This window comes from Rhinoderma darwinii, chromosome 11 (assembly GCF_050947455.1).
Source record: "Rhinoderma darwinii isolate aRhiDar2 chromosome 11, aRhiDar2.hap1, whole genome shotgun sequence".
Lineage (NCBI taxonomy): Eukaryota > Metazoa > Chordata > Amphibia > Anura > Rhinodermatidae > Rhinoderma > Rhinoderma darwinii.
The window spans coordinates 52,967,087-52,992,889 of NC_134697.1; the positions used below are offsets into that span (position 1 = coordinate 52,967,087).

At 40.4% G+C, this 25,803-nt stretch overlaps 1 protein-coding gene across 2 annotated transcripts in view; it reads left to right on the forward strand.

Moving 5' to 3' along the window:
- The window catches only part of PIK3AP1 (phosphoinositide-3-kinase adaptor protein 1), a 124,769-nt gene that overhangs the window by 85,868 nt on the left and 13,098 nt on the right, over nt 1-25,803 (forward strand). For both annotated transcript variants that reach the window (XM_075841493.1, XM_075841494.1), the window contains 6 exons: nt 1,039-1,181; nt 1,862-1,994; nt 17,008-17,204; nt 19,500-19,686; nt 22,655-22,747; nt 24,483-24,671. In XM_075841493.1, the coding sequence (XP_075697608.1) occupies nt 1,039-1,181; nt 1,862-1,994; nt 17,008-17,204; nt 19,500-19,686; nt 22,655-22,747; nt 24,483-24,671 (942 nt within the window). The remainder of the gene's footprint in view (nt 1-1,038; nt 1,182-1,861; nt 1,995-17,007; nt 17,205-19,499; nt 19,687-22,654; nt 22,748-24,482; nt 24,672-25,803) is intronic.

A 25,803-nucleotide genomic window follows, 5' to 3' on the forward strand; every position in this document is an offset into this window, starting at 1 on the left:
TAGGGTTTTGTTTGCCTGCAGGCATTCCTTCTCTGACTATATATTGCACCCGCTGACTACCAAGGGTCAAATTTGTGTTTTTTTTATATATATATATATATATATATACACACACACTGTATACATATATATATATATATATACACACATATATGGACACTTCCCTTTACAAGGGCAGCCCTGCGCTGGGTCACATGAGGAAGAGGCATGAGACCAAAAACAGCTGGGTCCACCATCTCCAGAGGCCACTATGGTGCATACAGCCCTTTTCATTATATGTAACATCACACACAGTTTAGTGTTTAAAGAGGCTCTGTCACCAGATTTTGCAACCCCTATCTGCTATTGCAGCAGATAGGCGCTGCAATGTAGATTACAGTAACGTTTTTATTTTTAAAAAACTAGCATTTTTGGCCAAGTTATGACCATTTTTGTATTTATGCAAATGAGGCTTGCAAAAGTACAACTGGGCGTGTTTACAGTAAAAGTACAACTGGGCGTGTATTATGTGTGTACATTGGGGCGTTTTTACTTCTTTTACTAGCTGGGCGTTCTGATGAGAAGTATCATCCACTTCTCTTCAGAACGCCCAGCTTGATGTCTTTGTTTAATTTAGAAAAACACATGAAAAAAAAAAAAAGCGTAAAAAAACTCTTGCATTTCAAAATCTACCTCCAAAATCCTGAAGGAATTTGAGGCAGATTTTTTACTGCTTGGCAAAAAATGCCGAGACCGCTCCAAGCGACAATTGGGTTTTATTTAGTGGTTTATCAATAAGATCAATTTTAAAAAAACACCTATAATAGCAGATAGGGGTTGCAAAATCTGGTGACAGAGCCTCTTTAAATGTAAATGAGTTTGAATTCAATTCCTGCTCAGTAACCTTCAAATGTTTTTGTCCTCCACTTATATGTGTATAGATAACAACATATAAAGTGTTCTGGTAATGCTTATAGAATTTTCTATAAATTTTAAATGTATATGGAATAAATACTGTACATGTTTTTAATCTATAAGAAATAATATTGCTCTTCATAGATCTACCATCTGGAATGGTATTTTTAAAAGTATTTTCTGGAGATCTAATAATATGTGAAGCCAAGATATCTTACTTTACCGACATGGAAGAAATTTGTCATTTACTCAAAAGTGCAACTAATCCCATTGAATTTATGTGTCAGGTGAGCAAAAATAATCAATTAAATGCATAATCATGAAGAATGTTTTTGGCACATTTAAGCTTGTTTATAGTCAAACAGTGTTTTCAAATAGCCGTAAGAGTATATATACATAAGACTTTTTTTCACGGTCCTGTAACTTTTTTTTTGTAACAATTTTTGTAGTTGCGTCAAAACTGTAGCATTACTTTAAAAAAAAAAAAAGAATAAGCGTTTTTTTAATGATTAGGAAAATCACTTAAAGAAAAAAAACAAACAGAAAAAAATTCTCATGTACACTCATGCAGATGCATTGTGGGATCCGATGTTGATTTAAGTCCAGTTCAGTAGGACCACTGAAGCTCCAGGCTTTACAGACATAATATGGATGCTAAAATTAGCCCATATTATGCCTTGTGAAAGAGGCCATAAAATAAGTTTCTAGAAATTAACCTTTTAAATACACTGTAAACTATATATAGCAGATTATAAGTATCAACTTAAACTCCACCTTTTAGTCACTTAAAGACATATAAAGCCTTATATAGAGAATTGTATTATGACCAAACTCCCCTTGGAGCCGTATAAGGTCTTATATTAAGGAATTGTAATAAAGTCAATTCCCTGTAATATATATGCCTTTGATTGTTTTTTTAAGAGCATTGATTCTTTTGCTTTAATATATACAGTATATATTTTTACAGGCATTTAAAATTATTCCCTACGACAGGGATGTACTTGACAAAACATTGACAGAGTCACTAAAGAACAATATTCCTGCCAGTGGCCTTCACCTCTTTGGCATTAATCAGATTGAAGAAGAGAATTTAAGTGCAAGTGAGTAAACATTTACTTCATTATGCGTCAATGTAATTCAAGCAATGTCTACATATCCTGACACTTCTAGGGATCAGTTGATACTAGATGGGACCAGTTGACGCAAGCAACTGTTCTGGAGGTCTGGAGCCATGATGGAACGGTTTTCTTATTTTTATGTCTTCCACCTCTTTGATAAGTATATACATCAAAAGTTAAATAATTGGTGTCACGGCTCTGTGGGTATGTGGACGCACTAGGCCGCTCCGCTGTAGCGGAGTAGCAGCTGGCCAAATTACAGTCAATGAAAGTCTTTAGAACTAGAGTACCTTATGGAAGTTCTGACAGACGCATGGCATAGCAAACATTTTGGCGTAGCAGACTGCTTGGCACAGATGACACGTGGCACAGAAGACGCTTGGCGCAGGTTACACTTGGCATGGCAGAGTACATTGGGCGTGGCAGATTACACTGGGCATGGCAGATTACACTGGGCATGGCAGATAACACTAGGCGTGGCAGATGACACTTGGCACAGAGGATGAACTTGACTCCAACACTACACTTCACGCAGTAACAAACACAATTACTGGATACGGGAACAGGATAAAACTAAGGAACAATTTGCTAAACGAACATGGGTAGACACAATATAGTTGTGCGCGCGCTGGCCCTTTAACCCCTTCCCGACATTTGCCGTACATGTACGTCATGGAAAGCATTGACTTCCCGCAAAATGCCGTACATTTACGGCAAATGTTTGGCACCGGCTCAGAAGCTGAGTCGGTGCCATCATCGTCGGATCTCAGCTGTATCTTACAGCTGACATCCGACTGTAACGGCGGGGACCGAAATTAGCTTCGATCCCCGCCATTAACCCCTTAAGTGCAGCGCTCAAACGCGATCGCTGCACTTAAGGTGTTTGCAGCTCATCGGAGCCCCAGCAATGAAATTGCCGGGGTTCCGGTGGCTGCAATGGCAACCGGAGGCCTAATACTGGCCTCCCGTTCTGCCCAGCACCGAAGTTGGTCAAGATCCGCCCGGCGGCGGAGCCTGATCGGCTTCCGTAGCTGCCGGCAAGATGGCGCCGGGTCAGGAGCTGATCCGGCGTCATCAGCGGTGGAAGTCAGCTGTACTGTACAGCTGACATCCACCTGTAACGGCAGGAACCAGAGCTAGCTCCGATCCCTGCCATTAACCCCTTCGATGCAGCAATCGAAAGCGATTGCTGCATCGTAGCGGTTACTAGCAGATCGCCAGCCCCAACAGGCAATCGGGACTGGCGACTGCTGTTATGGCAACAGGAGACACAATGGTCTCCTGCTCTGCCATTACGGAAGCCGATTAGGCCCCGCCGGGAGGCGAAGCCTAATCGGCTTGCTGTCAGTGAATGACTGACAGATCTAATACATTGCACTACATAGGTAGTGCAATGTATTAGAAAAAAATAAATCTGACCATTGGACCTTCAAGTCCCCTAGTGGGACTTGAAGAAAAGTGTAAAAAAAGTATAAAAAAGTGTAAAAAAAAGTGCAAAAAATAAAAGTTTGAAAACAATAAAAGTTTCAAGTAATCAAATATAACACAATCCCCCTTTTACTCTTATCAAGTCCTTTATTATTGAAAAATAATAATAAACCATATGTATTTGGTATCGCCACGACCGTAACGACCTGAGGTATCAAAATATTATATTATTTATTGCACGCGGTGAACAGCGTAAAAAGAAAACGTAAAAAACTTTACCAGAGTTTCTGTTTTTTGGTCACTTTGCCCTACAAATATTAGAATAAAAAGTGATCAAAAAGTCGCACATATCCAAAAATGATACCTATAAAAACTATAGCTCGTCCCGCAAAAAACAAGCCCTCATACACCTCCGTCGACAAAAAAATTAAAAAGTTATGGTTCTCACAACTTGGCGACAGAAAAAATACATTCTTTTTACAAAAGTAATTTTATTGTGCAAAAAGTTGTAAAACATAAAAAAGTGCTATAAATTAGGTATCGCGGGAATCGTACTGACCCACAGAACAAAGTTAACATGTAGTTTATAACGCATGGTGAACGCTGTATAAAAAAAAGCTGTGCCAGAATTGCGTTTTTTTGTTTACCTGGCATCCCAAAAAATAGGATAAAAGGTGATCAAAAAGTCACATGTACCCCAAAATGGTACCAATAATAACTACAGCTCATCCCGCAACAAACCAGCCCTCATACCGCTATGTCTATGAAAAATAAAATTAGTTATGGCTCCAATAAGTCAGGAAATAAAAAAATATGCAGTTGTGCCCGAGGGGAACATTTCTTCTGTTTCAAGAGGCGATTTATCAAGGACCTAAAATTAGGAAACCAGGAAGGGGAGAGCCCAAACATATCCGCTGGAAGCGACGGTGCCCGTATTATACCAGGACAACACTTTCCCAGCAAAATTCCCCAAACTACAAAAGGTGCGGAGTGTGGACCAAAAGGGGGATAAGAAATGACACCATTTATCAGTGCGACACCGGTGTGTGCAGAAAGGATTGCTTCACAGCGTAACATACATCTATGGATTATTTATTTTTTTATATACCACCTGACTATGCCCCTTATATACTCCGCCCCGCTTACATGTACCCCCACATTATAAATGGAAACACCAGCAATACTCAAACAAATATAGTACCAAGCAAAATCCGCTCTCCAAAAGCCAAATGGTGCTCCCTCGGCTCTGAACCCTACAGCGTGCCCAAACAGCAGTTTCCTTCAACATATATGGCATCGTCATACCCGGGAGAACCCTTTTAACAATTTTTGGGGTGTGTATCTCCAGCGTCATAAGCTTGGCATGACATATTTGCCACTGAATGGCATATCTAGGGAAAAATATAAATTTTTAATTTGCACCATCCGCAGCGCATTCATTTATGGAAAAGACCTGTGGGGTGAAAATGCTCACTACACCCCTTAATAAATGCCTTGAGGGGTGCAGTTTCCATAGTGGGGGTCACTTATCAGGGGTTTCTTTTTATTATTTCACATCTGAGCCTCTGCAGTTGTGAACCAATACTTTGTAAATCGCCAAATTAGGCCTCCACTCCGCATGGTACTCTTCACTCCTGAGCCCTGTCATATGTCCAGGCAAAAGATTAGGGCCACATGTAGGGTGTTTCTAAAACCGGGAAATACCGCATAATAATTAGAGAGCTGTCTTGTTATGGTAACAAGCCGGGCACCACATATTGGCATATCTATGGAAAAAAATCCCATTTTCACTCTTCAACATCGAGTGAACACTAATTTCTACAAAACACCTGCAGGGTTAAAATGCTTACTACACCCCTTGGTAAATGCATTGAGGGGTGTAGTTTCCAAAATGGGGTCACTTCTGGGGGGTTTCCACTGTTTTGGGCCCACAGGCGCCCAGAAACCAATCTAGCAACATCTGCACTCCAAATGGCGGTCATTCCCTTCTGAGCCCTGCCGTTTGCCCAAACAGCAGTTTATGACCACATATGGGGTATTGCCATACTCGGGAGAAATTGCTTTACAAATGTTGGGTTCTTTTTTTCCTTTATTTGTTGAGAAAATGAAAAAATTTGCGCTAAAGCTACGTCTTATTGAAGAAAAAGGACTGTTTTTATTTTCACTGCCTAATTCTAATAAATTCTATGAAACATCTGTGGGGTCAAAATGCTCACTACACCGCTAGATGAATTCCTCAAGAGGTGTAGTTTCCTAAATGGAGTCCCTTTTTGGGCGTTTTCATTGTTTTGTCCCCTCAGGGGCTTTGCAAATGTGACCTGGCCTCCGCAAACCATTCCTGCTAAATGTGATCTCAAAAAGCCAAATAGTGCTCTTTCCCTTCTAAGCCTCGCCATGTGTCCAAACAGCCGTTTATTACCACATGTGGGGTATTGTTTTACTCGGGAGAAATTGCTTTACAAATACAAATTTATTATTTTCAGGGCCTACTTCCAATAATTTCTGCAAAAAAACTGTGGGGTCAAATCGCTCACTATACCCCTAGATAATCTCCAAAATGGGGTCACTTGTGGGGGGTTTCCACTGTTTTGTCCCCTCAGGGGCTTTGTAAATGTGACATGGCCTCCGCAAACCATTCCTGCTAAATGTGAACTCCAAAAGCCAAATAGCGCTCTCTCCCTTCTCAGCCACACCGTGTCTCCAAACAACCGTTTATTACCACATGTGGGGTATTGTTTTACTCGGGAGAAATTGCTTTACAAATTTTGCGGTGCTTTTTCTCCTTCAGTCCTTGTGAAAATTATAAAAAATTAGCTAAACCTACATTTTCTTTGAAAAAATTTAGATTGTCATTTTCAGGGCCTATTTCCAATAATTTATGCAAAAAAACCTGTTGAGTCAAAACGCTCACTATACCCCTAGATAATTTCCTCAATGGGTGTCGTTTCCAAAATGGGGTCACTTGTGGGGGGTTTCTACTGTTTTGTCCCCTCAGGGGCTTTGTAAATGTGACATAGCCTCCGCAAACCATTCCTGCTAAATGTGAACTCCAAAAGCCAAATAGCGCTCTTTCCCTTCTCAGCCACGCCGTGTCTCCAAACAACCGTTTATTACCACATGTGGGGTATTGTTTTACTCGGGAGAAATTGCTTTACAAATTTTGCGGTGCTTTTTCTCCTTTAGTCCTTGTGGAAATGAGAAAAAAAATCGCTAAATCTACATTTTCTTTGAAGAAATGTTGATTTTAATTTTCACGGCCTACTTCCAATAATTTCTGTAAAAAACCTGTGCGGTCAAAATGCTCACTACACCCCTAGATAATTTCCTTGAGGTGTCTAGTTTCCCAGATGGGGGTCACTTTTGGGGGATTTTCACTGTTTTGGCACCGCAAGAGCCCATCAAACCTGACATGGTGCCTAAAATATATTCTAACAAAAATAAGGCCCCAAAATCCACTAGGTGCTACTTTGCTTCTGGGGCCGGTGCTTCATTCCAGTAGCACGCTACGGCCACATGTGGGATATTTCCTAAAACTGCAGAAACTGGGCAACAAACATTGAGTTGCATTTCTCTGGTAAAACCTTCTGTGTTATAAAAAAAATTGTATTAAAAATTTATTTCTGCAGAAAAATATGAAATTTGTAAATTTCACCTCTACTTTGCTTTAATTCCTGTGAAATGTGTAAAGGGTTAAGACATTTTCTAAATGCTGTTTTGAATACATTGAGGGGTGAAGTTTTTAAAATGGGGTGACTTTTTGGGGGTTTCTAATATATAAGGCCCTCAAAACCACTTCACAACTGAAAAGGATGTTCAAAAAACGATGCCAATCTAAAGTAGACATATGGGTGATGTTAATTATCAACAATTTTGTGTGGTATAACTGCCTGTCTTATAAGCAGATACATTTAAATTGAGAAAAATGCTAATTTTTGCAATTTTTCGCTAATTTTTGGTGTTTTTCACAATTAAATACTGAACATATCGAGCAAATTTTGCCAGTAACATAAAGTTCAATGTGTCACGAGAAAACATTCTCAGAATCGCTTGGATAGGTGAAAGCATTCCGGAGTTATTACCACATAGAGTGACACATGTCAGATTTGAAAAATGAGGCTCTGTCAGGAAGGTCAAAAGTGGCTAAAGAGGGAAGGGGTTAAGAGGTCACCAGAGAACCCTATGGGCGTAAGGCACAGACGGGAGCAGTACATGCCGGCATCTCCGGAGAGGAGGAGCAGGACGCTGGCAAGAAGGTAATAGAAGCTGGTGGCCGCTAGGGGAAGCCGGATAGCGGAGAACGGCGGCCGCCAGCGCTATAGTACCCCCGCCTTTATGCCCCCTCTTCTTAGGACCAGAATGCAGAAGGAACCTCTTGATGAGCGCAGGAGCATCAATGTTCTCTTCAGGTAGAAGATTTTTCCTCCTACCCTCTTATAGTCCAGAATCTCCTTGATTTCAAAGGTGTCAGAAGCATCATTGGGAGAAGTTGCAGGACCAGGGGATTAGCTGTAGCGATTCAGAACCACAGGCTTTAGGAAGGACACATGGAAGGAGTTGGGAATTTTGAGAGTTGGAGGCAGCCGTAGCCTATATGACACAGGATGGATTTGTTGTAGAACTTCAAAAGGGCCAAAAAATCTGGGAGCAAATTTGTAAGAGGGGATCTTCAAATGAATATTCTTCGGCGATAACCGGACTTTGGCTCCGGGAAGAAACTGAGGGGGGCTTTTTCTTTTTCTATCAGCATTTTTCTTCATGTGGTCTACCACATGAGGAGGACTTGGTTTGCTGCCAGATATGAAGAAAGTCTCCAAATAAAGAGTTAGCTGCAGGTACTTTAAATTTAAAAGTGTGGCTTCGTTCACATCTGCGCTAGGGCTCCATTCCTGACAGACACAAACTGAAACCATAGGTTTCCGTTTTCATCACCATTGATTTCAATGGTGACGGATCCGGTGCCAATGGTTTCCGTTTGTCTCAGCCGTGCAAGGGTACCGTTGTTTTGACATAATCAATACCGCAGTTGACTACGCTGTTCATTCGGAACTCTTGCACAATGGAGACAAAGGGAAACCATTGGCACCGGATCCGTCACCATAGAAATCAATGGTGATGGAAAAGGAAACCTATGGTATTTGTGTCTATCAGGGCTGCTACAACGCTCGTTCTCTAAAGCACTGTTATCTCTATATGCAAATATAGAGATAACAGTGTGAACTTTGCAAAATAAGTAAGTAAAGTAAGCTCATGGTGACAGACCTGATAAAGGGCTCAGCTACAATCCTCTCCGCACGTAGGTGCAGAGATTAGCTAAAACAGCTGCTGATCGGGAAGTCCACACCACCAATGTTTAGTAATATTCATAGCAGCAGTGTCGGGAGCGCGCACACACCTACAAGCAGTGCTGTGATAATATGACGGCGCCATTTGCTGGATTTGAACAGAAAGGGGCTTAGTACCGCCCACTAAATCAGAAAAGCCAGCGAACGAGGAGCAGGACCATGCCATGAAAAAGTGGAAAAGGGGAGGTAAGAAAACATTATGAAGGGGTATAACATATAATTATTTTTAATAGAAAATTAGTTTTGGGGAAAATCATTTTTAAAAGTTAAGATGGGAATAACCCTTTAACCCTTTCCGTCGTAAACCACTTTCAGATTTTAATTTTCGTTTTTTCCTCCCCACCTTCCAAAAGTCATAGCTTTTTTTATTTTTCCGTCTATATAGTCCTATGAGTGCTTGATTTTTGTGGGATGAGTTGTAGTTTTTCGTAGTGCCATTTATTGTGCCATAAAATGTACTAGGAAATGGGAAATAAATTATATGTGGGGTAGAAAATGAAAAAAATTGCGATTCCTCCATTGTTTTTTGCGCTTCATTTTTACGGAATTCACTGTGCAATTAAAGCAACATGTTAATTTTATTCTGGGGGTCAATATGATTACCGCAATACCAAATACTGTATATATAGTTTTTTCTATATTTTACTACTTTTACAAGAAAAAAATTAAGTGTAAAAATTGAGCTAGCCTCGATCCCTGCCATTAACTCCTTAGATGTCGCGATCAAAAGCGATCAGCATGGTTTTTACCCGATCGGCATCGCTGCCGATCGTTGCTATGGCAGCCGGAGGCCTGACAATGGCCTCCTGTTCTGCCACGTATGGAAGCCAATTAGGCCCCACCAGGAGGCGGGGCCTAATAGGCTTGCTGTTAGTGAGTAACTAACAGTTCTAATGCATTGAACTACGTGGAGTAAAGATCAGAAGTGCAGGCCTTCAAGCCCCCTAGTGGGACAAAACAAAAAGTTAATAAAAATGTTGAATAAAAGTGTAAAAATAAAAGTTTCAAGGTAAAAGTTTAAGGCCCCATGCACACGACCGTGTTCGGTCCGTGATATACGGTCCGCATGTCGGCTGCATGTCCCGGACCGAACACAGTGCAGGGAGTCGGGCTCCTAGCATCACACTTATCTATGACGATAGGGGTCACTGCCTGTCCGCGGAACTACTGTCCCGTACTGTAATCATGTTTTAGTGTGTGACAGTAGTTACGTGGATAGGCAGTGACACCTAGCGTCATAGATAAGTATGATGCTAGGAGCCCGGCTCCCTGTACTTTGTACGGTCCGGGACAAGCGGCCGACATGCGGACCGTATATCACGGACCGAACACGGTCGTGTGCATCAGGCCTAAGTCTTTTATTATAGGAAAAAAATTAAAACGTTAAAAAAAAGTACACATATTTGGTATTAACGCGTCCGTAAGGACCCATACTGTAAAACTATAATGTTATTTTTCCCGCGCGGTGAATCCCTCACAAAACATAGAATACAAAGTGATCAAAAAGTCGTAATGGCTCTCAAAATATGGTGACAAAAAATAAGATTATTTAAAATAAAAGTGATTTTATTGTGCAAATGCTGTAAAACATAAAAAACCTATATAAATATGGTAGCGTCGTAATCGTATCGACCCGCAGGGTAAAATTTTCATTTATAGAGCACAGTGAACACTGTAAAAAAAAAAAAGAATAAAAAACCTTATCCAGAATTGCTTGTTTTTGGTCACCTTGCTTTGCCCAAAAATTGAATAAAAAGTGGTAAAGAAAAAATTAAAATGTTCTGGCTCTCAGAATATGACGACGCAAAATGTGCAGAGCGTTCCAAAAGTGGATAAGATTGGGCACCATTTATCAGTGCGACACCGGCCACACATCCATGAATTATTATTTATTTACCCCATTATTATACCCTCTTATTATGCCCTGATGTACTCTGCACAGCTTACATATGTCCGCACAATATAAACTGAAATACCAGCAAAACACCAAACCGAACTATTAACAAGCAAAATCTGCGCTCCAAAAGCCAAATGGCGCTCCCTCCCTTCTGAATCCTACATTGTGCCCAAACAGCAGTTTACGTCCACATATATGGTTTCGTCATACCCGGGAGAACCCGCTTAACATTTTATGGGGTATTTTTCTTTAGTGGCACAAACTGGGCACAATATATTGTGAACTAAAATGGCATATCAATGGAAAATTAAAAGTTTTACTTTGCACCATCTGCTACGCATTCATTTCTAATGATAAAAACGTGGGGTCAAAATGCCCACCTACAGGTTGTAGTTTCCAAGATAGGGGTCACTACTTGGGGGCTTGGTTTACTATTTGACCTCAGAGCCCTGTCATTTGTCCAGGCAAATGATAAATGCCTTGAGGGGTGTAGTTTCTAAAATGGGGTCACTTCTTGGGTGCTTCCACTGTACTCTGGTATCTCAGGGTTCTGCAAATACGACATGGTGCCCAAAAATCAAATCCATAAAATCTGCATGCCAAATAGCGCTCCTGCCTTTCTGAGCCCTGCCGTATGTCCAAACAGCAGTTTATGACCACATGTGGGGTATTGTTGTACTCGGGAGAAATTGCTTTACAAATGTTGGGGTGCTTTTTCTCCTTTATACCTTGTGGAAATTAAAAAATTAAACATATTAGTGTAAAAAATGTTGCTATTAATTTTCATGTATGACTGCCTGATTTGAACGATTAAAATAAATTTATTAAGATATTCTTAAAAATGGGCCCTTAGAGCCAAATTAACAGGCTCAATCATTAGGTCAGCTATTATAATATATATGCTGAATCCCAATGATTGACTAGTAATAGCGCCGTACCACGCTACACCTTGCGCTATGTTGCGCTCGTCCGGCTCTTAAAGCCACGTACAATACTCTGGTCAGCAATAGGGTCAAAACCTCCAAGGTCTGGTAGCAAGCCCCCTATTACAAGATCACTGACCAGTATTCTTCTCAAAGTTAAATTGTTAGTTGTGATACTCTATCGTTAATCCTACGCGTTTCAGAACCACCGTTACTGGTGGAACCTCTTCAGGGATTATTAGTGTTAAACGATAATTTTTGATTTAAATGCCGGAGCGCACGGTTGTGTGCATTAATGAACCTCCCGGCCCGTGCACGATCAAGATATAATGGTCGCACACGAGCCGGCGAGGTGCCGGTCTTTTAAGCGGCTAGGGCCCGCCCCCCATACTGACATGCCCCCGGCGTACCACCAATCCACATCCGACACGTCTCTCAGGACCTGTCAGGATTGTGGCACGCCTCCAATTTTCGGCAGCCAATAGGGTATATGTAAGACGACTAGCGTCCCTAGTAACGCTGGAGATCCAAAAGCGGATCTAATACTTCAATGGGGAACATTAAACTGTGAGTGGATGCAATGTCCTAAGCAGAGGACAATGCGCCGAACAAACGGCCCAAGACCCCCACTACTACTACCAGATTGCAGAGTGAACACAGTGCACGGCATAAGATCGTCTGAATGACACCACAGTTGCGTCTCGTTGTTATGACGACCACCGGACGCATACATATCACTGGGTAGGTTACAAGCATGCAACGCCACTCCTCAACGATATCGAAATGTTTAAACCTCCACAGACATCTACAAGGTCTTCTAGGGTGTACTTATTACTATATCAAGGTGGTACATAACCATAGTACGAAGTAATTAGACAGCTACCCTGACTCACAAACCATGTATCCTTACAGTGTTCTATCTCTCCCTGGATTTAGATTAACCCCTTCTCGTGTATACTAAAGGGGACAAAATCAACCAGCTTGTAATTCAAGGATACACGGGTTCCTAGACGTTAACCTTTGTGGATGACAAAACGATGTCATAGAAAACAAGCATAAGAAATTTGTTCGTTCATACCCAGGGGAGCAGTGGTGCGCAGTCGAAAAATCCACTGTGCTTCCTTTTGAAGGATAATTTTATTCAAATTCCCTCCTCTCATAGTGGGTCTCACATATTCAACACCTTGGAATCTCAGAGAGGAACTATCCCCATTATGAAATTCCCATACGTGACGAGATATCGGGGTATCCTCCTTCCTTCTGCAATCCCCTATATGATCCCGTATCCTCCTCCTGAACTCTCTGATAGTTTTGCCAACATACTGTTTTCCGCATATACAGGTAATCATATAGACAATGCCCTTAGTCCGACAGTATATCAACTGTCGGACTAAGGGCATTGTCTATATGATTACCTGTATATGCGGAAAACAGTATGTTGGCAAAACTATCAGAGAGTTCAGGAGGAGGATACGGGATCATATAGGGGATTGCAGAAGGAAGGAGGATACCCCGATATCTCGTCACGTATGGGAATTTCATAATGGGGATAGTTCCTCTCTGAGATTCCAAGGTGTTGAATATGTGAGACCCACTATGAGAGGAGGGAATTTGAATAAAATTATCCTTCAAAAGGAAGCACAGTGGATTTTTCGACTGCGCACCACTGCTCCCCTGGGTATGAACGAACAAATTTCTTATGCTTGTTTTCTATGACATCGTTTTGTCATCCACAAAGGTTAACGTCTAGGAACCCGTGTATCCTTGAATTACAAGCTGGTTGATTTTGTCCCCTTTAGTATACACGAGAAGGGGTTAATCTAAATCCAGGGAGAGATAGAACACTGTAAGGATACATGGTTTGTGAGTCAGGGTAGCTGTCTAATTACTTCGTACTATGGTTATGTACCACCTTGATATAGTAATAAGTACACCCTAGAAGACCTTGTAGATGTCTGTGGAGGTTTAAACATTTCGATATCGTTGAGGAGTGGCGTTGCATGCTTGTAACCTACCCAGTGATATGTATGCGTCCGGTGGTCGTCATAACAACGAGACGCAACTGTGGTGTCATTCAGACGATCTTATGCCGTGCACTGTGTTCACTCTGCAATCTGGTAGTAGTAGTGGGGGTCTTGGGCCGTTTGTTCGGCGCATTGTCCTCTGCTTAGGACATTGCATCCACTCACAGTTTAATGTTCCCCATTGAAGTATTAGATCCGCTTTTGGATCTCCAGCGTTACTAGGGACGCTAGTCGTCTTACATATACCCTATTGGCTGCCGAAAATTGGAGGCGTGCCACAATCCTGACAGGTCCTGAGAGACGTGTCGGATGTGGATTGGTGGTACGCCGGGGGCATGTCAGTATGGGGGGCGGGCCCTAGCCGCTTAAAAGACCGGCACCTCGCCGGCTCGTGTGCGACCATTATATCTTGATCGTGCACGGGCCGGGAGGTTCATTAATGCACACAACCGTGCGCTCCGGCATTTAAATCAAAAATTATCGTTTAACACTAATAATCCCTGAAGAGGTTCCACCAGTAACGGTGGTTCTGAAACGCGTAGGATTAACGATAGAGTATCACAACTAACAATTTAACTTTGAGAAGAATACTGGTCAGTGATCTTGTAATAGGGGGCTTGCTACCAGACCTTGGAGGTTTTGACCCTATTGCTGACCAGAGTATTGTACGTGGCTTTAAGAGCCGGACGAGCGCAACATAGCGCAAGGTGTAGCGTGGTACGGCGCTATTACTAGTCAATCATTGGGATTCAGCATATATATTATAATAGCTGACCTAATGATTGAGCCTGTTAATTTGGCTCTAAGGGCCCATTTTTAAGAATATCTTAATAAATTTATTTTAATCGTTCAAATCAGGCAGTCATATTTACAATTTAACGGAACGAAAACCTTGGTTATCAGTGAGATAGTATTATATCTATTAATTTTCATGGCCTAATTCCACTAAGTTCAGCAAAAAACCTGTGGGGTCTAAATGCTCACTATACCCCTCAATATATTCCTTAAGGGCTTTAGTTTCCAAAATGGGGTCACTTCTGGGGGTTTTCCACTGTTTTGATCCCCCAGTGGCTTTGTAAATGCGACAGGACACCTAAAAACAATTCCAGCAAAACTTGAGCTTCAAAAGCCAAATGTCGCTCCTTCCCTCTTGAGCCCTGCCGTGTGCCAAAAAGCAGTTTATTACCACATATTGGGTATTGCCGTAATTGGGAGACATTGCTTTTCAAATTATCCTTTTATTCCTTGTAAAAATTGAAAATTTCCACGTTATGTCCGAAAAAATTTATGTCCACATATGGGGTATTGCCATGCTCAGGAGAAATTCCTTTACAAATATTGGGGTGTTTTTTCTCTTCTAGCCCTTGTCAAAATGAAAAGATCTAAGCTAAAACTACATTTTATAGGAAAAATTTGGATTTTAATTTTCACAGTCTGCTTCCAATTAATTTTTGGGGTCAAAATGCTCATTATACTCCTACATAAATTCCATAAGGGGTGTAGTTTCCAAAATGGGCTCACTTTTGGGGGGTTTACATTGTTTTTGTCCCTCATGGGCTCCGAAAACCATTATATAAAAAATTGAGCTCCAAAAGCCAAATGGTGCTCCTTCCCTTCTGACGGCTGCCATGTGTTCAAGCATAAATTTATAACCATATGGGGTATTTTCGTAATCGGGAGAAATTGCTTTACAAATGTTTGGGTGCTTTTTCTCCTTTATTCCTTGTAAAAATGAAAACTTTGTATGTTTTATTTGAAAAAATTTATATTTTAATTTTTCTGGCTTAATTCAAAGAAATTTAGCAAAAAAACTGTGGGATCAAAATTCTCACTATAACTCTAGATTAATTCCTTGGGGGTTTTGTTTCCAAAATGGTGTCTTTTTTGGGGTTTTCCCTATGTTTTGGCACCACGAGACCTTTTCAAACCTGACATGGTGCCTAAAATAATACAACCTATCCACAGGGCATACATATGCACCAATTTACATTAACTCCCTAAGGTAACATGACTGTACTCCTTATGTATAGTACTAAGAAGAGAGAATACTGAGTCAATAAGTTAAATATAAAATAAAAAAATGTATTTAATCAATTCTAAAAAATTACATAAAAAATAAATTTTAAAAATGAATATACGCAGATAAAAAGAAAGATCGCCAAGCAGGAGAGGATATTACATAGATATTCAATATCAATATACAACAGAATGCATGTTGTGAAAAACACAATGTAAAAGTGCATAGTGCATGATCCACAGCACAGTGTGATTGTGCAGTGAAAGAAGGAAAGAAGCTGGGCTGGAACAATGAAAAGTGTATGACGCTGATTAGTCACTGATTGGTCAGCCTCATACACTCCTCTGTACAACAGCCAATTGGTAAAAAGTAAAAACACGCCCAGTTATCCATTGAGAAACTCATTAGTATAAATCTAAACTAGCTCATAACTTGCTCAAAAATTATCGTTTTTCAAAATAAAAACCACTGCTGTTATCTACATTACAGCGCCAATCAGATTATGTAGGAGATAGGGCACTTATAATCTGGTGACAGAGCCTCTTTAAGGTCTGTGTATGTGGCTGCACATCGTGTTCTAGTAAGAACGCGATGCTGCTGTGTAAATGAATGGAGAGGAGTGCATGACGCTGATTGGTCACTGATTGGTCAGCGTCATACACTCCTCTGTACAACGCCCACTTGGTTGAAAATAAAAACACGCCCACTTGGGCATTAAGAAACTCATTAGCATAAAGCTAAAAATCGCTAAGAAAGTGGTTTAAAATAGATCGTTTTTCTAAATAAAAAGCATCACTGTCACCTACATTATAGTGCCCATCTCCTTATGTAGGAGATAGGGCACTTATAATGTGGTGACAGAGCCTCTTTAAATATGCTAGTGTCTGCATTAAGTACATGACAGATGGAGTTGTTCCATATGCATGATGATCTTTATGCAACTATTTAAAAAATGAAAAAAATATACATACAGTATATTATTCATATGTGTGAAATATGTAAATAAATTACAATTGTCAGTGATAACACTACCCTGCACAAGTGTGAAGTTTTACACATTTATATCACAGTATACTTATAGTAGAGTACTTTAGTACTTTGCATATCTTATCGGGAACCTGTAAGCTCATTTTGGCCCCTCAACTGCCACCAAATTTTTTATGTAGTTCAACCAAATCAAATCAGTATGTTTTTTAGATTGTAGGAGGAATCCAATTGAAGCATGGGGAGAATGTACAAACTCCATGTAGATGTTGTCCTTGATTGGATTTGAACTCAGGACCCCAGTACTGCATAGTGCTACCAACTGTGCTGCCCATTTGTAGACTACAGGCTGCCATAAATAAATTGACGTTTTATTTCAGACCAACGAGATGAAGAATTGCCAACACTTCTGCACTTCTCTGCAAAATATGGGTTAAAAAAATTGACTGCTCTTCTTCTAACTTGCCCTGGAGCTTTACAAGCTTACAGTGTGGCTAATAAAGATGGGGACTTCCCAAACAACATTGCAGAAAAACACGGCTATATGGACCTGCGACAATTTATAGATGAATATGTGGTGAGTAGCCTCTACTTTGGAGCATACGGTTCTGAGATTATTAATTCATTAATTATATTTAGAGTGTCAAGTCTCAAATAAAGCTGTTTTGCGAAATCAGATGGTGGATCCCATATGACTTTAACAACTTGGCAATGATTAAACATTACTATGCAGGAGTCAGATTAAATAAATGTATTCCTACTTAGCATGCAGACACTGATATAGTATATATTATTTTATACACACACTAATTCCAAAGTTCCTACATGTCTTAGTACATCTTACACACTTCTCAATGTAAATATGCACAGGGTAACCCACATATGTGATGGGAACCGTCCGGTGTCACCTGCAACTCATACACATATAGTATATTAATATGGCTATGACTGATATATTTCAAGCAATTATAAAAGCCTGGAGTATACATCTAAAAAGGGCATTCCACTTTCAAAATTTACAATGTATTCTGTATTAACTAGTTGCTGCCGCAGTCGTTTTTCGTTTTTTCCTTCCCACCTTCCAAAAACCATAACTTTTTTTTGTCGATATAGTCGTATAAGGGCTTGTTTTTTGCGGGGCAAGTCGTAGTTTTTCACGGCACCATTTATTGTACCATATAATGTACTGAGAAACTGGAGAAAGATTCTTTGTTGGGTGGAGTGGAAAAAAACTGATTCCTCCATTGTTTTTTTGTTTCGTTTTTACAGTGTTCACTGTGTGGTAAAACCATCATGTTAACTTCATTCTGCGACGATACCAAATTTATAGTTTTCTTTTTTTGTTTTAGTACTTGTGTCGCCATGTTTTGAGACTCGTATCTTTTTGATTTTTCCTTCAATTTTTTTTTTTTTTTGCAGAACGAGCTGTAGTTTTTATCGGTACCATTTTGGAGTACATATGACTTTCTGATCACTCCATACTTTCCCTTACCGGCCATGGCATAACCATACGTCAAATGTCGGCACTATAAAAGTAATAGAAGTAAATATTGGGAAGGAGTTAAACTGCACTCCCAGAGCGCTAATCTCATAGTGGGGCCAGAGATTAGGACATTGGTTGTTGACATATGCCATCTAAGTTTACATCTGATGTAATGATGTAATAGATATCACAGGCCTATATACGTTTTTACAGATGTGTGCATGTAAACAAACAAAGCTTTTCCCACTAAGCCCGTGCAGATCAGAGACTTAAGAATGTATAGCACTCTGTCGAAATGGCAATAGTCCTTTAATAAAAGTTGGATGCCGACTGCACTGTGTAAAAAAGATACTGGCTTTAGCTTAAACCCACAAAAATCACAGCAGATTCAGTTATTTCTAGTAAGATTTCAGCCACTAAATTTTCCTCACCCCTTTATCATGTACGAGGAATCTTGTATATTAAATGCTGGCTATTCAAATAGAAGGTGGTTTTGAAAGGGGAAACCCCTATGTGAATCCATATGCCCTAAAATTCATGGAACAAGTCTACGTAGAATGGAAATGTGTTATTAATGAAAATCACTAACCAATTGATGATGGGTAAATTGAGGTCTATGCAGTTGTAAGAGACAGCACCACACTACATGGAGATAAAAGGCCGAAAATAAAATGAAAGCTAGAGTTTTTGTAGTCTGTACCTTATACCATTACAAATTAATTAACGCTTTCTTCACATTTTCTATTACACTGTGAATTTTTGGTTTACCATCAGTTACTAAGAATTCAAAAGTAATTTACTAATATGTGGTAATTTTTACATTTTCGTTATGTAAAGAAAAAAGACAAACGGAGGCGCTTCATGGGACGAGCATCCGTGTAGTATAAAAATAGATCACGGGTCAAATAGAAAAACTCTTACCTTTTCAAGTTGTGTAAGACAGACACAACCCTGTGTTAAGACAATGATAAGTCCACGTGTATGCCAGAATGCTCCACACCGAGACAGCTCACTCGGATCATCCGTTCCAGATGAACGGTCACCAAATGCGGATTCAAAAAGGTGAGAGTATTTGGCAACTAGATTACATTAGGCTTTGATTTTAATACCAGTAATGCACTAGGAGCGCACCTTTTGGTCTTTTTCTGTTTTTGTCTTGCATCCGAATTTTTACATTTTGGATGAAATCTTCACAGTTATTATTCTCAGTCATAGACCCATATATCATAAATGAACTAGAAATAAACACATTACCAACATATACACACACACACACACACACACATATATATATGTATATATATATATATCTGTAAAACATTTCATGAGGTATTGTATTATTGTATTTTCTGTTAATATTTCATTATTTTTATCTTTTATGCAATAAAGGAAACTGCAGACATGCTGAGGAGTCATATTAAGGAGGAACTAATGCATGATGATAACGATGAACGCATATACGAGCCAATGGCGAACCTATCCACTGATCTGCTGATGAAATGTACCATGCAGCCTGATATGGACATATATCTACCTATGAAAGGCATAGTGAGTCCACATGACCATGAAGAAACTTGTAAGTGCTTATTGGTCTCTTCAAGATTATGCATTTTTGTGGCAAACTGCTTATATTAACAGAAAAAAAAGAATATAAATTATATGGAAGTATGAATAGGTTCGACTAGCACTTGGGCAAGCTAAACAAATCACGTACTGTAGAATAGAAGAAGAGTACAAATTGACATAGGATTATATGCAGTAAATTAGGAATTTTATGTGTTCTATGATATTGACTCTGGTGCCCGTGTTTTATGTGCCTAAACTAGAGGTCCCCAACTTTTTGTAGTTTGCGTTCCATGGTGTTAAGCCACACTTAGTATTAAAAAGGAAAAGCCTACTAAAGATATGACCAATTGATTTGGCTTTTACCTTGGCTTTTACATGGCCATTGATATGTTTTTTTATCCTAGTACCAATTTCTATTAATGCTATGAAATCCCTGGTGCCACTATTGTACAGCAGTATACACCAACAGCTGGAGGGTGACATGCCCTTGAGCTAGATTGGGAAACATTGGCCTAAACAAAGAAAAGACAGTGGAGTTGTATTAATCTTTTTCAGTTCGTGTCTACTCTTAAGGTACTGGGTTATAAGCCTTTTTTTTACCTTTATGCACGCCTCCAAACCGTCCAGGATTCAGCTGCACAGTCCCGGATTTCGGGCGGTGTCCCGCTGTCTGGTGGTATGTCCCGGACTCCCAGTGTCAACTGTATCTGTGTCCTCATGATGCAAATACAGTTGAATCCAATACTGAAGCAGGAAACTGTCAGCTCCCTGCTTCAGCATTAGTACAGGGGACTCTCCGGGCACAGCACTACTATAAGCGGTGAGCCCGGGGAAGCCCTTGACGTTACTATCCATATATGGACAGTGATATCAGTGGCTCCTCCTGGAGCGGAATCCCCTGCCAGAGTGTTGCCGACACTATGGTTGGGGATTCCGCTCCTAGAGGGAATCCCTGACATCACTGTCCATATATAGGCAGTGACGTTTGTGGCTTTTACTGTACCGGAATCCCTGACTAGAGCGTTGCCGATGCTATGGCTGGGGATTCCGCTCCTAGAGGGAATCCCTGATGTCACTGTCCATATATGGACAGTGAGGTAAGTGGCTCCTCCTGGAGTGGAATCCCCGGCCATGGCGTTGCCGATGCTCTGCCTGGGGACTCCACCTCTAGAGGTAGACCCAGTGGCTACAGGGGGGTATCATATCTACAGGGGGGTGGCACTAGCTTTAAGGCAGGTGTTACACTATCTACATGGGCACTGTGGCACTATCTACAGGGGACACTGTGGCACTATCTACATGGGCACTGTGTGTGGCACTATCTACATGGGCACTGTGGCATTATGTGGGCACTGGCAATTTATATGTGAGCACTGGCACTAGGGGCAGCTAAGGGGGCATTATACTGTATGGTAGCAGCTAGAGGGGCATTATACTTTATGGTGGTAGCTATGGGGCAGCTCTGGGGCATTATACTCTATGTGTCAGCTATGGGGGCTTTATGCTGTATGTAGCAGCTCTGGGGACATTATACTGTGTGGGGGCAGCTGGGGGGAAAGGTGCTGGGGGTGCGACTAGCACAAATGTTGGGTCTGAGTCTGTGGGTCCAGGAGCATGTTGCAGGTGACAAGCCTGCCTCCGTGTGCAGGGTCATGTTAGCGGTGGTGGGTGACGGGCATTAGCGAGTTGAAGCCTAGTAGTCCTGAAATCGCCATCCCCTGCATCAGGGAGGAGCACCCTTGGCTCTGTCCGAGTTTATTATAGCCAGCCATTATATATCTGTGTGAGCTATGTCATAAGAGACTGTGCCTCTCCAAGTCAGCAAAAGTGTTTACTTTTTGTTGTGGTCTAGTAAAGTTCAGTTGCCACAAAAGCTCTCTGTGTCTGTACCATTTTTGCCGCAACAACCCTGCGAAGGGTGATGCACCACCTGTGCTCCGGCTCTTTATGAATATGTTTAGTGCCATTCAAAAAATCAATTATCTTAATCCTGTCCTCTTAATACTACTTGAACTATGTATTCAATGGGAGCTATTGTAGGATTAAATTCCATTCTACAAGGAAACAGCAAATATTTGATAGTTAATAATAGTTGATAATCCAGGGATAACCTGCAATCTTAAAACAATAATGCATGTTCCTTGTACGCTTTGTTCTTTTTGTTTATACCATTTGTTCAAAGACATTTGTGGTAGTGATGTTTACTTTGGATTTGGTTATGCATTATGGTCAGTGTCTGTAAACAAGAAGTGCTATAATAAATTGCATTAACCTATTAGTGACCACCAAAACGCCTTTTCACCATGGCCACTATGGGACCTTATTTCGATGCATTCACCTTTTTAAAGTGAATGGGAGAAGGCTGTAATACTGTGAACTGCCAGTACAAGTGTGCTGGCGATTCACAATACGATAGGGTAAGGAATGAAGGAGAAGCGCTCGCATGAGCGCTGCCGCCCCTTCAAAACAGCTGGTCTACCGGGGTGCCGGGAGTCGGACCCCCAATGATCAGGTATTGATGGCCTGAGGATCAATTTCTTAGGACTGGAAAACCCCTTTTAACAGTTGGTCAGGTAATCAGTAGGTGCAGGAGAATAGGGGGGCAAGATTGGTAGGTAAGTGGTCCCTGGTGAGGAACAAAAAAGGCCTAAAAGACTGAATTCTTTGTATGCTTTACAAATATATACACAGCTTGTTCAAAAAGCTAAGTATTTGTATAACATATATAAATTTAAGCTGCAATTTTAGGGATACATATTATCCAAAAAGTAAAACAAAAACATATTTCCTATACAACGCCAGTCCGAGATTTTGGGGACAGAATTTTTAAATAAAGTAAATTGCTAAATTATATAACAATTAGTGTTTAGTACAATAAACACTGAAAGCTAAAACCATTTCGAATTATGATGCTAAGTATTTGTATAACATATTAAATTAGATTTGCAATAAATATAATACGACTTAATTCCTCACAGATACTGAAGTTATACAAATTAATGATGATCATCCATCATCAGAAACACAATCTCCTAATGAGAAAGACTCAGTCCTACGCAGAATCCTAGAAGGTAAGCTATAGAAGAGTTTATACCTTATAAGTAGGATTTGCTGACCATCAGTATGGTGGAATAATCTACACATGATTCCCAAATTTTGATCAGCGATTACCTATCTGCATCTTATAAATTGCACTCACGTTCAGACTTAAAGGGAACCTGTCACCAGCATTTCACCTATTGAACTTTACTTCTCCCTCACTGGCCGCTGCTATAAAAAGTTCATTGCCGTTATCCCCGCTCCTAAACTCCTCCTCCGACTGTAAATATCGGTCTGCAAACGTTTTGCACCTTTTATCGTAATTATGCGGTGTCCCTTTGTGCGCACACAGCAAAAGAGGACATCAATGCACAAGCGCAGGATTTTGTGTGCTGGGGGAAGGCGAGGAGCTGTCAATCAAAAGTAAGGAGGCGAAGTAAACTTGGAAAGAATTGAGGAATGAAGATATGACTCTTTCCAAACGAAGATTTGACTCTTTACAAATGAAGATCTGACTCTTTTCTGCTCATTTGCATACGGTGTGGGAACACTAAAAAGCTGAATACTAAAGCTACAGAGCCGACTAAGAAGATAATTATAGGTTATATAGAAATGATTTTTCACCCACTACCACCTGGTATAGTCGGTTTAATAGGTGAAATGCTGGTGACAGGTTGCCTTTAAAGGGAACCTGTCACCAGCATTTCACCTATTGAAATTTACTTATCCTTCACTGGCCGCTGCTATCAAAAGTTCATTACTATTATCCTCTCTCCTAAACTCGTCCTCCGACTGTAAATAACGGTCTGCAAACATTTTGCGTCTTTTAGCATAATAATCTGGCATCCCTTTGTGCGCACACCCCAGAATAGGACAGCAATGCACAAGCGCGGGATTTTGTGTGCTGAAGAAAGGCGAGGAGCTGTCAATCAAAAGTAAGGAGGCGGGGTAAACTCGGAAAGACTTGAGGAATGAAGATTTGACTCCTTTCAAACAAAGATTTGACTCTTTTCAAACGAAGATTTGACTCTTTTATGCTCATTAGCATACGGTGTGGGAACACTAAAAAACTGAATACTAAAGCTACAGAGCCGACTAAGAAGACAATTATAGGTTATATAGAAATGATTTTTCACCCACTACCACCAGGTAGTGCTGGTTTAATAGGTGAAATGCTGGTGACAGGTTCCCTTTAATACATGGCATTTCAAAGCTATATTGTCTGGATAATGATTCGTTACGCACCAGGCCTGTGTGCCTTATCTTTATCATGACACATCAGTGTAACTATTGTTTATTTGATCTTTTTCTATTCAATAAAAACAAGATTTGAGAATACTTGGCATTTCAGAAAGCATGTTTTTGGAATGTAGCCATATATTGGAGAGCTATATGCCTAATTGTAAGAGGAATTTTCTTATAATTAGATTGTCTACATTGGTTCCTCTGGGTGACCCTTTGTTAAAACATAACTTCACCTGAAACCTGAAAGTTTGTCTGCAGTAAAACCCAGCATTGTACCCCTTGTCCATAAATGTCAAACTCCAGGAAGGGGTCCAGAAAGCTGAGATATGGGGAAAGTTTGATGGGTTCTGCGGTTACGGGTTTGAGCGGTTTACATACACACATTGCATCAAAGTTGTGAGGACTGGTAAAAGCTCCATTAACTGCATTCTCTGTTTTTTGTTGTTGTTTTTAGCCTATAGCCTATCAACTATCTTATTACTAAATGTATCTCCTGTTTTTTTTTTTGCTATTCTTTCCCAGGAAGCAGCTTGGCCAATTATGATGATGATTATAGAGAGGGGAGAGGTATATATGACACATGCATTGGGGAATCATTTTATGATATAGTTTGTGAAGGAACGTTACACTCCGCGGCAGCAATGAGCCGCCCTCCTGTACCTGTTCCAAGACCAGAGCAACTTCCAGATGCGGAGCCTTACATTGCACAGTGTAAGTTTAAGCTGCAATTTTAAGGATACATATTCGTTTTCATTAAACTAACTGTTCGTAATAGTACTATATCAGTACTGATTTTTATGGTGGTGCGATTGATGATCAATGATAAAATGAGTTTTATAGTTGATCTTTTCCGTCATTCACAGTGTAAACAGCTCTTAAAGCGTACCTACTGTAACTTTTCAGAATAAGCTGTCATATGTGTGTACATGAGGAGTAACACTATTTCTGGCCATAATTTCTGGCCATTATATGACTTATATTCTGCATTTTTAGCAGTTTTTTCCACTGCAGGCTCTAACTCTAATTTTCATTTGTCTCCAAAATAGTGGGAGTAGTTTAATGTCTATCATGTCTTCTGTACACTGCACACATAGAAGAGAATAATTCTGCTCTCCTATCTCTTTCTATCACATATACATATATCGAGAAGCTGCAGCCACATGGGGGACATCATACAGCAGCAATGAGCAGTGTAGCTGAGAATCCAACACTGGGATGAGACAGTAACACTTACTAGGAAGCTGCAGCATAACTGTGTGTTTCTTTCCTACTCTGCCCTGCACTCCCGTCCCCTCTCCATAGACTTGTATTGGCAGTGTGTCAGTATATCTCTCTCTCTCTCTCTGTTCTTGCTCCCTCCTCCCCCTTCCTCCCCTTTCCATAGACTTATATTGGCAGGCTGTAAAGAGACACCCCCCACTCTGCATTCCGTCAATTCTGCTCTAACTAGGGATGGATTTTGCTTGACAACAAAGGGTGGGATAGCAGATTACAGGAAGGGAGACACCTAGTGGCAGTAACTTCACACAGAATTTGCATGAATAAAACAATAAAATGTTAACAGTAAGTAAATTACAAAGTTGACATACAGTTAGGTCCAGAATTATTTGGACAGTGACACAATATTCATGATTTGGGCTCTGCTGCCACCACATTGGATTTGAAATGAAACAACTGAGATGCAATTGAAGTGTAGACTTTCAGGTTTATGTCAAGGGGTTGAACAAAAATATCCTGTGAAACGTTTAGGAATTGCAACCATTTTTCTACACAACCTCCTAATTTCAGGGACTCAAAAGTAATTGGACAAATTAACATTACCGTATATAAAATGTTTGGAACC